This window comes from Kryptolebias marmoratus, linkage group LG5, assembly GCF_001649575.2.
Source record: "Kryptolebias marmoratus isolate JLee-2015 linkage group LG5, ASM164957v2, whole genome shotgun sequence".
NCBI classification, from domain to species: Eukaryota; Metazoa; Chordata; class Actinopteri; order Cyprinodontiformes; family Rivulidae; genus Kryptolebias; species Kryptolebias marmoratus.
Window position 1 is genome coordinate 19,620,275 of NC_051434.1, and position 13,867 is coordinate 19,634,141.

The 13,867-nt window shown below is 43.2% G+C and overlaps 1 protein-coding gene across 1 annotated transcript; it reads right to left on the reverse strand.

Moving 5' to 3' along the window:
* Window positions 1-1,000: 1,000 nt before the first annotated feature.
* Window positions 1,001-9,259, reverse strand: LOC119617006. The gene is made up of 3 exons (XM_037975612.1): window positions 9,142-9,259; window positions 5,689-5,725; window positions 1,001-3,987 (listed from the first exon to the last, which is right to left on the reverse strand). Exons 1-3 carry the CDS (start codon window positions 9,203-9,205, stop codon window positions 2,373-2,375), a joined length of 1,716 nt encoding a protein of 571 aa, XP_037831540.1. The 5' UTR covers window positions 9,206-9,259; the 3' UTR covers window positions 1,001-2,372.
* Window positions 9,260-13,867: the final 4,608 nt, after the last annotated feature.

Sequence of the window (13,867 nt, forward strand, 5' to 3'; positions counted from 1 at the left end):
TAATGAACTCAACCAGCTTTTGGCCAGTCAGAAAATCTGTCTGAAGACGATAATTGCTAAAATAAAATAACATTTTTAATAGTACCTGCTGACTTTATAAAGGTGATGTAAGATATGAGATGAAGGGTGGATTTGTTCTACGATAACCTTAAGGGGTATTTCTGCCATTTTGAAGCAGAATAAAAGTCAATCAGTTCTCTCTGAAGGTGAAAGGGTGACGGCGTTTTTACCCAGTGGTTATGGTGCAGTCCATTCAGCTCATGAGTCAGAACTCAGGTCTGGCTCCATTTGAATGTGTGAAAACCAGCAGGATTTGCTAATGGTTGTGCTCAGTGACCAGGCTAACGACTATTAGCATGACACGCCGATAGCAATGCATTTCCCTGCGTTCAAACAACGGTGGCTAATGCTATGTGTATTCTGTGACTGGATTACTGCGATGCAAACTGGCAGAAGTTTTAAAAAAAAAACTTTATTACTGAAGCTATCATTGCTTTTCATGCGTGACGCAGCCATATTGGATTCCGATGCCAGATCTGGTCAGGAATCTTCAGCTTTCCGAGTTGGACTTCAAACTTTAGAGGCGCTCCAGTTGACTTTTCCGACATGCATACTTATGGTATTTTACGCACTATAGGGCGCACTGGATTATAAGACGCACTGTCAATGAATGGTCCATTTTTGAACTTTTGTCATATATAAGGCGCATCGGACTACAAGGCATCATGCACCTCCCAATTTTTGTAACTTCGCACGGACCATTCGCCGCGCTCCATTCAAAATGGACGATTTTGGTGCTCTAGCGGAGCTGGTTCGCCTGTATCAGCATTTATATGATCCCTCTATGAGAGATCACAAAGATAATCAAACGGTTCAAAACTCACGGAAGGTTACTGCACCGACGTAAGCGTCAAGTATAAACGCCTCCTCCGCTCGCTGGAACGTCATTTCAAAATATATGAATCTCCCTTTACTTAAATAATTATGGAAGGGTGCATCCTACTGTCTTCAGATCATAAGATATTCTGGATACTGCCTTTTAAATTTGCATTACTTAATCATTAAAATATTCTACAGATGCCAAAATAAAGATATGATAGTTTTGACTCATGGAAATGAAGATCCAAATGATCTTTAACAAGGAAACTGATAGAAAGGTCCCTCTTTTTTTCATTTTTAACATTTATTCTTTAATGATAAGACTCACACAAGCCCAAAGAAGAAACAATGTTTTGCTTTCCAACATGTAGATCAAACAGGAAGCTGGGGTAGTATGTGTATACAGCCATAGGAATATAAAAGGCCCACCCTGTTTCAATTCTAGATTTATGTATCAGGACAATAAACAAATGATCTGATCTTTACCAGGTTCTAGGATTAATTAAAAATAACCTCAAATGTAGAAAAACACACAACAGATTCACCATGTTGGTATTTATTAAACACGGAAAAATGGAAACATGTGAAAAACTGTGTCCACCCCCTGATCCAGCAGCTTGTAGAACTTCCTTTACAAGCAGTAACTCTCAGTAGTGGTTTTCTGTCCCTCGCATGGTTGTAGAGGAATTTTGGCCCACTCTTCTTTCCATCTTTGCCTCAGTTCATTGAGGTTTGCAGACATTTGTTTCTGCTCAGCTCTCTGAAGGTTGAGGTTCTGGACTTCGACTGGACCGTTACCTTGATTCTTTTTCGTTTTGAGCCGTTCTGTTGTAGATCAGCTGCTGTGTTTGGGATCATTGTTCAGTTTGGTCCAATCCTCAGCTGTAGGACAGATGTCCTCACGTTTAACTCCAGAGTCCTTTGGTCCACAGAGTTCACGGTCGACTCAGTGACTGCAAGGAGCCCAAACCATCAGCCCTCCACCTCCGTGCTGACAGCTGGGATGAGGTGTTTGTGCTGATCTGCTGTGTTTGGTTTTCTCCAAACATGCTGCTGTGGATTCTGGGTAATTATCTGTACTTTGGACAGTTTTGCTGCCATGTTGTTTTTACAAAGAAGAGGTATTTCTGCTGCAGCCCTTCTTCTAATTGTCCTGTCATGACCTTTAACCTTTAACCTGCTAACTGAGGCCTGTAGAGTCTTAGCTCTTTTCTTTTTTTTAACTTTATTTTTATCTAGTTTTATGCAGAAAATGAACATACAAACATGAGGGCTAGGGCATGTGACAGAGATTTACATTATTTACCATTTACAGGCACATTACTGTTCAGTCCCAAAAGAAGAGAAATACAACACAGAAAAGGTATAGATCAGCCAGTGCAGCCAGATTATTTCCCATTCACAACGGTTAAAAATGCAGCTAGCTAAAAAAAACTCACAACAAAATCGAACAAACACTAGAATTAAAGGTTAAACTACTAGAATTGCATGTTTCAGTTGTCGTGATAACTGGGAGTGCACCCTCTCTTGAGCTTTTTCCCCTCCGGTGTGCCTCGAAAATATTCAAGGTAAGACGAGAATACGTACTTATTCATGACTTTGATCTTCCCAAAGATCTCCAGCTCCGTTTGGTCGTTGTGGTTGAAAGCGTCCATCATCCGCTTCGATTTCACATACAGGGCGTTTTCCTTGGCAACGACTTGGTCTAACCACGTTTGTCTGTGCTGCGGCGCCATCTGATAATCGTCCACGGTGCAGCCGTAGAACCCTCGCTTCAGATGTTCAGGCCAGGGCTGATCCGTCACCATGGGGTGCTCGTCTCCCACGAAGGCCGTGCACAGGGGGCTGTCGGTCCCGCGGGAACGCCCCACCTCACAGCCGATGACGCTCATGAGGAAAAGCGAGAAGGTCCGGAAGTTGCGGATGGACGCAGCGAACACGGCTGACATGAAGTAGCGGCCCCAGCGCTCGCAGTTGTAGGTGCACTGCTGGAACTGAAACGTCTGCCGGCAGAAGTCGTTGAATTTCGACGCTTTGAGCTCCTGCCGCAGCTCCTGCAACGAGGCCTCCCCCTGCTGGTCGCCGAAAGCCTGGCGGAAATGCTCCATTTCGGCTTCGCTGTCGGCTCGCATGAACTTGCCCATCAAACTGACGCTAAGGTTTTTCCCGTGCACTTTGTAAATGCATTCGTTCAGAACGTAGAAAAGGTCCGAAGGGATGTCCTCTCTGGCGTTGTAGCGGATCTCCACAAGCAGATCCTGAATGTTGGTGATGTGTTTAAGGACAACGGTGTCCGCTTGTGTCACTTCTTGCTCTTGAAGCCAAACTGCCTTCAGGCCATCGCTGTCCCGGATGTAATCAGGGGCGCGCCTTTTGTCACTCTCTTCAAAAAACAAGCTCCAGGTAAGGCCCTCCAGGCAGTCGATGAAGGGGTACTTTTTGCGCAGCTCCATCGGAACAAACATTTGCGGATGTCTTGGCCACTCCAGGGTCTGAAGATACAGAACGCTTCCTTCGTAGTTGGGAATCACTGGACCTGCACAGCCAAGTATTTTTCGTGTCACCAGGTCGCCTGTTGGGTTTAGCTCAGCGAGGACTCTGCTGCCGTGGTCGTGGGCTCTCCAGACGCCGTTCCTTCCCGTCAATACCTCCCCGTCAGAGTTCACCGAAAGCAGGGCGTCGTGCAGGTGCAGCGTCGGCTCCGCGCCGAAAGGGCGAAGATTCTGCAGCAGCTTCCGAACAAAGGGCCGGTCACCTCCGAGGTCGCAGCTGACGAGGCTGACAGCGTCGACGTGACCAGCGGCGACGTGACCAGCGGCGAACTCGGCCTTCAAGGTGGACACAAATCGGGCGAGCTCCTCCGGGCCGTAACCTGCAAACCGGAGCGCTCCTGTGGTCGTCCGGCTTCCGTGGCCAACCAATACAAGCTCTCCGTACGGGGATGGAAACACAGGGCTCCCACGCAGAACACGCAGCGCCCCCTTGTTGTAGGTCAGGAGAGTTGACGTGCTTTGATGCCTCTTAAACAAGTAGGCAGCTGATTCAACCACCGCTGCGTCCTCCTCCATTATAACTATTGTTTGGTGGCTGTATTTATGGTCATCTTCCCTGGTGGGGGGGGTCAAATCAGACTGGTCAGACATAATTTCCCTCTGAAATATTATTTTTAAGACTCTTAAACCTTCTGAATGAGTCATACTGTAAAAAATATTTCAAAAACATTAATACGGTTGACAAAAACATACTGAAAAGCAGATTAATTAGCTTTATCTTTGTATGTTTGCAGCAGACAGTAAAAGATTCCATGAACAACAGGCTTGTGGTTGTAACAATGGCATTAATCGATTCATTGGGTTTGGTACACCTTTAATAACAAAAGTGTTTCCATCAGTTCTTTTTTTAGGAAAAATTGCTACGTTTACAGTAAAAACAGATCAAGGTACAGAAATGCACCTAAACAGGTAGGATTGTTGCTCATGCTGTACCTTGAAGGGTATCGGCTAGGGGTGTGCATCTCTGGTCTGCGGCTGATATGACACTTATCTCGATGCACTGCGAGTGATCCGACACTTTAAACATACACGAGCAGCAAAATCGATCGAGCATGTCGTTTATGAGAAACAGTTGTTCTATGAGCCTAAAAAAACCATTATAAAACCGGCCCTCGTTTGGTTAGCCATTAGCTTAGCCTGGATGAAGACTTCTGCCCTTCTCTCTTCGTCGTACCTAAGGACTGATGTCACAACTGCTACTAACTACTGATAAGTCTCATCACTTCAGAAATGACCAGACTATCCCTCGTGATGTCGCGATACGGTGCAATTCAATATGAGTTTTCATTCAACACATCGAAATTCTGCGGAGAACAATACGTTCTACGTAAACTGTTGAAAATACTTTTTACAGCCTCATCAAAAAAATGACCGCTTTCAAACAAGTGGCCGTTTAAAATTATAACACGCTTTCAGAAAACCTGACTCACAATTAAACAATCAGCGCAAAACTAATAAATCTGTCAATGTGTTTAACGCTCTGTTGACTCAGCAGTGAGCAACAAAATGCTTTTTCCACGTTACAAATACGAAAAGACAAGCTTTTTCTCCGGAGTTTTAGATGAGCCTCATAATCGGGGCGAAGCACACGTTCGGTGTTTGTTGCTGTTTTTACTGAGGTTGCTGCAGTGCTTCTCTCGAACAGTAGGTGTCACTAAGGAGAGAACAATATTGTGAAACAGCAGAAAAAGAAGAGCAGTAACCTAAAGGAAGATGAATCATCCTTTACAGACAAAAAACATAAGTAAACATTGTTCACTCTTCTACTATTTTTTTTTTTTAGAATTTATGTCTGTAGTAATAAACTTACTTATAGACTTTTCACTGAATAATTAAACGGCTCAGATGTTACTGCTAAATAAACTGATGCGTCTAGGTTTAATTCCAAACCTGCTACGGCACAGAGCTGCTCCCCTGATCCAGTCACATTGTGTTTCCAAGAACCGGTACACATCTTCCCCAGTCTTCCCTAGGTTCCTCGAACAACGGTGTTTTTGTACGTTTATTAGTCCCAAATATATGTTAAAAAGTCCCAACGAAAGGAATAAAAATGTACACTGTCGTTCAAGGCACCATGCCCACAGCCTTCAAGGTACAACTGAAGCGTCAAGTTTGTTTATTCTCAATTGGATAATTGATATAAACTTATTTGTGCAGTTCTATGTATCCCCCTTATCAAAAACATTTGTGATTTGGTCGACATTAAGTTTGATATTTTGTTAAACACAGCTGGTTATTATATTATGTTGTGTCGTACCTGTTCACTGGAATGAGGCCGAACTGATCCTTCGGATCTGAAATGAAGGGGGGGAAAACTGTTACTCAAGAATTATGGGATTAAATGACATTTTATTTCCCAAATGAAGGCTCAACGGGATTACTTTAAACCTACTGAAGAGAAACAACTGAAGATGAAAACCATTTTCTGCGCAGACAAAGAAGAAACACGTCTGGCATTTAGGACAGCTATAGAAGCTGTGCAAACTCAGCCATAACAACAGTAAGCAGCACCGCCTTTTTCAGCTGTGAACTTTCAATGAACAGCCAGGTTCCCGAAGGGCCCCGTCAGGTTATTTGAAGGAGAAATTGTTACGAGGGATCAAGTTAACATCTGGTCAGACTGGGGCCTAGTCCAGAATAGATTCCAGCTGTATTAAACAACTCAAACCTCCAAAATTTCTTAATGATTCCTGCCAACCCTATTATATGTTTTAGACCTTGTTAATTTTGCATCAGGCAATTATGACCAATAAAGTCTAGGGTTATTTACACTGAAGACTGGCCATGTTGGATTAGGGTTAATTATTAGAATATTAGATTTAACCGCAGGTAAAACGCTGAGGAAGCAGCAGATTGCACGCTGGCTTACCACTGATAGCCTGACAGAGGCATGCTGCTTTTAACCGTTGTTTCGTTTGGAGCTTCCTATTATTTTAACCGCTCCTTTGGATACTTAAAGGTTCAGAACCTTTTTCGAGGGAGAGACGCAGATGAAGGAGCGCATATCGACCGGTTTTATTTATCGAGAGGTGAAGCTGGTTCCGTTTCTCGTTTCGTTTCTTTTGGGCTAACCTGGTTTATCGTTTTGTGCAGGTTGGCCTGCTACTGTTTTCAGTTGCTTTAGCCTTCTCCTCTTTTACATTAAAATACTTCTTCTTTCTTTTAACCTTGTGACCGTACTTACCTCTGGTCTAGGGCGTTTGGCATAAATTGCGAACCGAATAAAAGATCTTTAATTTGCAAGCCACGCCTCTGTTATTTCTTACAAGCTTATCTGTGCGAAGGTCGGGTGAAACGAGAACTTGACCTTCTCCTAGCGGTGTTTCATCAACTCGACCCTTCCATAAGAATTTCCCCCCGATATTTTTAAATCGAGGCAGCTCTGACTGCAGGTAAGACACCGACTACTTCCCTGAACCCTGCTTAGAAGGACTACGCAATCCCTTTAGAATAAGGTAAGGTGAATAAATGACGGAAAGATTTCTTGCTTTATGAGTCAAAAGTAAAAAATACAATATAAAGCTTGTAAAAACAACAAACCATGTCATTTATTTACATTAGGAACAGTACATAGCTCAAATGAATCCAGCAGTCCTCCTTACATGCCAAAGATTTAAACTAAGATCCTAAGCGACCTGTTGGTACTCGGAGTAAATGCTGGGGATGACTCTCAGCTACTACCTGTCCTAATATTAGCTCAGTGTCTGTAAAAATGAAAGAGTCGTCCATTTTTGCCTAAGTTAGGGTCAGTTGGCTATGGTGGCCACCTTGAATCAGATTGGCTCCAGACGGTAACCAGTCGTAGATGTTCATCCTATGATTATTGGGAGAGTTGATTAGAATTCCTCCAGACATCCTTCTTCCAGAGAGGAATGAGTCAGTTCCTTTGTCGGTCTGAAAGTTAGAGCTCACCATGCAACAGCAGCTTGTTTTTTTTATTTCCTGTTACATTCAGGCAATAAAATGAAGCTGTGATTTTTGTCACTTATTGGTGGATTGTTGGCACTAAAGTTACTTTTATAGGTTACCAAAAATCCCTCGATTAGATCAACAATAAACTATTTTCAGAACACCATTATAACATCACCGCTATAGCCGTATAGTGACACAGCAGAGTTAAATACATTATACTGGTTGGATTTATGTAATAAAAATTCTGGGATTTGTCGGGTTTGATGAGTGAGGCGAACCCAGCACTCGGACTCATAATGAGCTCCAAGAAAACCTGACTTCTTAAAAATAAAAGAAAGAAAAACAAAAGGCGGCAACAAAACATGGAAAATAACAAAAACCCAGAGCTGCCGGGAACACGAAAGGCGAGACACGAGGATAAGCAGACAGCACGTAAGAGCGCTAATGAGCCTGTGGGGAAGCGAAGAAGAGTTTTAAAGACAGATGGTGATTGGGAAGTGGACACAGGTGGCAGATTCCAAACGTGGGACCGGTGCAGATGGGTGTTGCAGGCAGACAAGTAATAAGCTGAGGGAACGTGAATATGACAGGGAACACAGGGAGCAAAACACCAACTCACATAAAACTAAACACAGGAACAACCAAAAGTAACAGAATTGAAGAAACAATAAACTTAATACAAAATACACTCAACCCGAACCCCAATCCTGACAGGATTGGGTTAGAAATCTAAACTGCTTTGTTTAGAAGATGATCATAGTTAGGGCTTAAAAGACTTTCTTTTTGTTGTTTTTTTATTTTGGATGCCGTGCTGGGTTTGTAAAGGTACTTCTGCCACATCGGATCCCACCTGGTACCCAGTGCTTTCCATTTCACACAACAGGATTATCATTTTGTACACAATAAGTGCTTGAATTAAATTATTACAGTATTTCCTCTATCCGAAGTACCCCGTTTTGGTGCTTTTAAAAAAATAACACTGAACTGAATTGAGTTTAAACGACTTAATTGTCCATTTAGAAATTTCAGGTCAACGTCAGCTGGCGTCCGCCAAGGCCGGAGCGTTAGTAATCCGGATCCTAATCTGGATCACATTAAAATGTAATCAACTGGTTGTTGTTTTTTTATGACAACCCCAACATTTCCTGAAGATTTCCTTTAAATCTGTTCATTAGTTTTTACCTGATCTTTGCTAACAGGCAGACAAACAAACCAAAGACGACCGAAACCAGAACCTCCTCGGCGGAGGAAACAAAGGGGTCACCTGCTGGAGCATATAGACAAGGTTTCAACAAGGAAGTCACATGTGACCTTTGACCCCACGACCTTGAAATCAACAGGCATCATCCTTGACCCAGGAGGTGTCCAGCTGTGCAGTTTGACATTCTTTTGTTGCACTGTTGCAGGGTTAGAGCACAGGATCACCTTTGACCTTGACATTCAACCGGATCACCACCAAAATCTAATCGCTTTAACATTTTTTAACATTTGCTGAAAACCTCATGAAACTTTGTTCTGAACTTTTTGAGTCACCTTGTACACAGACAGACGCTACCGAAAACGTAACCTCCTCGGCAGAGGGAATAACTGCAAAACCTTTGCTCCCAACAAATAACAAAGCCTGCTCACAAACAAACCATGTTATTGTTGGAATAACTTACAGGTGAAGTTAGGAGACAAGACTCTACCGAAGTGCCCCAGATAAAGACAGACAGTTAAGCTGCAGGATTTTTTTTTTTATTATTATTTTAAAGAAAGGCATATTTTTGTGCCTGCTTGGAGAGTGTAACAGTCTTACCAGCGTTCAGCGCCGCTGCCAAAGACAGACGAAGAATGAGAACCCAAACGCCGGAGCTCTTCATCGTGACTTTCTGCTCGGAGCAGCTGGAGCGAAGATCGGGACAAACCCTACAGACACAGAGACTTCAGGCCCTATCTCTGTCCACATTTGGTTAGATAGGAATGGAAATGACAAAGTTACAGCTCATCTGTTAAATATTAAAAACTTGGCCGCCTTCGTTATGTCACCATCTGCTCCCAGTAGGGTTCTGCAGTGAGCGCCTCGTAGATTAGCGGCCTTTCTATCTGTCGTGGCTCCGAATTGTTATCATTCAACTGAAATAAAGGCTCAGAGAAATTTAACTCTGCGAAACACGCTAAAGACTCGCTCAGTGTGATATAACTTTTAAATCTAATATATGACATGACACTGAAGGATGAAGGAGCACTAAATCAAATCTGTTAAATAAATGAAAACTCTTTGACAGAACGCAGATCATCTGCAAACGTATCTGTAACTAACTGAGGTACAGGCACGGCCTTTTTCATGTTTTCTAAGGTCAGCTGGCTGTGGCGGCCATTTTGAACCGGATTTACCCTCAAAAAGTAAATCGGCTGTAGAGGTACATCCAAGGGCTTCTTTCTGAAAGCTTCGATAAAATCCGTCCAGTGGGTCATGACATATTTTGCTAACAGACAAACAAGCAATATAACACGATCGCCCACTTTCTCACAGGGATGGGCAATAAGGATTCAGTCGAACCAGATCTTCCAGACACTTCACATAGTTTCAAAATGTGTTTCAATTCAGTCTTTTGAAGTGTTCACAAAGCTGGTTATTATCGCCCTTTCGCCATCAGGTGGAGGCAGGCGATCATGTTTTTGCCCCTGTCTGTGCGCGTGTGTGTGTTTGTGTTTTTGTGGTTTTGTCTCATGATCCACTGGACAGATTGGCACTTTCAGAAAGCATTTGTTGTACATACGTTCACAACTCATTGCGTTTTGAAGTCAAATCAACTCAAGATGGCCACCACAGGTGACCAAGTGACCTTAAAGAGCACAAGACTGGCCCAGTCCCAATACTCGCACTTCCGCCCTGGTTCCACCCTCGTGTCCTTCAAATGCGCGTTCGTGCTGAAGGGTTTGAGTGCTTAGTGTGTCCCAATTCTCCGGATTGGTCTTTAGCCCCGCCCCCTTTGTGTACTACAATTTGTTGCTCCATGTGACATTTTGATTTTTTTTCTATTTTTTTTTTATATATATATTATCTTAATTGATAATAAAAGGGTTTTGGATCAAAAGGCGGAAATATGGCAGTGGTGACAGAGCAAGCTGCATCCGTCTCGAACGAAGCAGTTTTTAAATGTAAAGTGTTGAAATAATTCTTGTTTCACTCTGCTGTAAATGTGTGAATACTATCAGACTTTGCTCTGTATGCAACAAGTCATAACAAAACACATTTGAACAGCCAAATATCTCCTGCAATGACTTTGGAAAGCAAAAATACCAATACTGTACTTTTAAAATCGTACTGGCGCCTTCTTAAAATACCAAAAAAGCGACCAGTTCGCCATGTTGGATGTAGCAGTTACAACGCATAGGTGTAAGTCGTTGATGTAACCTGTACTGTCCCAGTTCTCCAACTCTTGCATGCTTGTAACCTTCGCACACGAACCCTTCTGTGCACTTCGACTGAGTACACGCTTCATAGAGGGGCGTAGGGTGTAGTGCGAGTATTGGGACCGGGTCTACAACAGGCGTAGGCAAACCTGGTCCTCGAGAGCCACTATCCTGCATGTTTTCCTTGTTTCTCTGCTCCAACACACCTGATTCAGTGGTTAAATCACCTCTTCATGTTCTGCAGAAGCCTCTTTATCAGCCATTGATTCAAATCAGGTGTTGGAGCAGACAAACAAGGGTCCGGTTGACTACCCCCTGGATTATAACTAAGGGAATTTTACAGATATGGAGCTAGGTGTGGTAGTAGCTAAGAGACAACAGATCTGGCGAGGCGTCAGAACGACATTTACAAAGTTTGAGCAAAAAGGCTCCGACTCTTCAGTCATTGTGTAGTGATTTTAGAATAAAACTCTGGCAGTGGGCGGCATGCATGCCGTCAAGGAATGCTTGGACCTCGGTAATGCAGGGCGAGCAAAGGTCAACCACTAACTCCCTCTGCATCTCCCAGTGGAACACTCGAACTTCGGCACCCCTTTAGCGTCAGTCTTGCACGTCAAGCTTTTCTGCTGAGCGGCTGATGAACTTCGTGGAACCCGTCTCACCACGTTCCCGCTCAGCGTCAGCCGTGTGTTCAGCAGCTTCACGTTTGAAAGCAGAAGCGCCACAGCCTGTTACCGCATGGTCCTTTCCAGGTCACCTCTAATCCTCCCAAAGCTCCTTTTCTCCTTATTAGCCATCCAGCCCTCTCCGTCCCTCGCCGCGCTCGCCATGAAGTCTGTCAAAAGGTTTCTTCTCTGTGAGCTTAGTTTCCCAGCCCAAAGTTTAGACATTCGAACCCCGAACGTTTGACTAAATTTTGATTTAGTAACTGTGAGCCATGGCTAGTAAAAGGCACTGGATACAGAGTGAGCAGAGGTGACTTCAGGAAGAGCAACGAATGCAGTGTCCTAACAAGCAGGCAGGACACTAGCAGAGGTTTGACCCGTGTGTGTGGGACATCCTGGATGGGTGAAAACATCTGGTGGGACGTTGTGGTGAACATCGGATTTTCAAGAGAGCACACTTAAGGGAAAACAAGGTAACCAACATGATTAGGTTACACACTGTTGCTTTTAAAGGTTGGATATAACAACTTTAAAAAAAAAAAAAAAAGAAGAAGTCATGTAGACATTACTCATACTAAACTACGACCACATGATAACTTTTAGACTCTTTATTTATTTTTCCTGAATATGTTCCAGATGTTATGTTGCCAAAACAAAGTTGTTTAAAAATTCTGCAGTCTTCAGGTTTCTTCTCTCATGCGGTCATGGGAGAAACAAAGTCCTTTCTTTCAGGTCTGGGGCTTTATATATCGGGACAGAATGAAACTGATCCGGTCTTCGTCAGGTTCTAAAATGAGTCAAATCTTAAATCAAGAGAACAAAAACGCACATCAGATTCCACCGTGTCGTTATTTATTAAACAAACATGAAGCCAAAATGTAAAGGTTGTGTAAAAACTGAGTCCAGTCTTGCTGCCTCCAGAGGATTTAAGAGGTTCAGGATCAGCCAGGAGCTGCTGATCAAATGTATTGATTAACTGATCATCAGCTCTATAAAAGCAGGAGTTTAGTCAGTTTACTGCTCTGGAGCGTACAGCTGTGTGTTAACACAATGCCAAGGTGGAAAGACATCAGCAATGACCTTAGAGAAGCTAATGGCTAACCTATTGCTGCCCATCAATCTGGGAAGGGTCAAAGGTCATTTCCAAACTATTTGGAGTCCATCTTTCTACAGTGAGGAAGATTATTCAGCAAAGGAAAACATTTAGGACAGCTGCCAGTCTTCTCAGGAGTCGATGTTCCAGTAAATTCACCCCAAGGTCAGACTGTGTAAAGCTCAGAGAAATCAGCGCTATCTCAGACTCTACAGGCCTCAGTCAGCAGGTTACAGGTCAAAGGTCATGACAGGACAATTAGAGAAAGGGCTGCACCAAAAAAAAAACCTCTTCTCTGTAAAAACAACATGGCAGCACGGCTGACCGAAGATGATGAGATGATTATCTTTTCTTGAATGCTCACGATTAGTTTCTCATTGTTCTTAAATCCTTGCCAAGGACGGATTTGAAACTGTCAGCTCGTGGAGAACCCGACATAGATCAACGCATCAGATTTGACTTCTGTCGAGGTCTGACACAGGCTGTAATTGCAATGTGTTTGTCTTTCATATCTCTCCCGCTGGTGAATGGAATCAAGTTTAACACACTCCAATCATCTCGTGATCTCAAGAAAACGTAATCTTTATTTTTGTGATAACGACATAAAGAATTTGTGATCTCGAGAAAACCATCAGCAAAAAGTTTATGCGTAACACGTCCGCTCTCAGCTCCCGTAGTATGGATTCATTTTGGTGGAAAACTCTCAACTCTTAGCGGCATATTTTTAACGACGGCAAACTGGGGCGATAGCAAAATCCATGAATGTCTTGCACTTCGTGTTGAACACACACAAAAAAAGTTTTGACAATGTTACGACACAAAGGCGCAAGCGTAAAAGCAGCTCTTCTGGTTCCGCAGCGCTTGCCTCATTTCTGAATGCTCACGTCCGGGCGGCGGGACGTTGGCGGCTCGGTCTGTAATTATTATTTTTTTGACCAGTTGTAGGCAGCTTAAAGACGGACAGGTTTGTGAGGCCATTTTGTGCTACAGTTTAATGAAAGAGGCCATAATCTCTAACGACTGCAGCTAAGCGATCGTACCCCAGTTTTTAAATGGCGGAACTATTTCCGGCACAAATAACCAGCTATAATTAATGTTTAAACTGGGTATTACAGACTGTGATTTTTTATTTGATTTGTGGTTTTTAGGGGGAGGTGTCAAAGCTGTAGTATGCTTCGTTTTTAAAAACATCTGACTGAACAATGTCCAAGAGTTTATAGACTTTTTTCTTCTTTTTTTTTTGCCAGTGCTCTGCAGCCACTTCCGGTTTTCCAACAGCTGCCGTAGCTACGAGCAACCACAGATGCTCGACGTGACTTAACATGAAAAGGCTGCTCTCCTCGCTTGGTCTTGTTTTGCAGGATAAC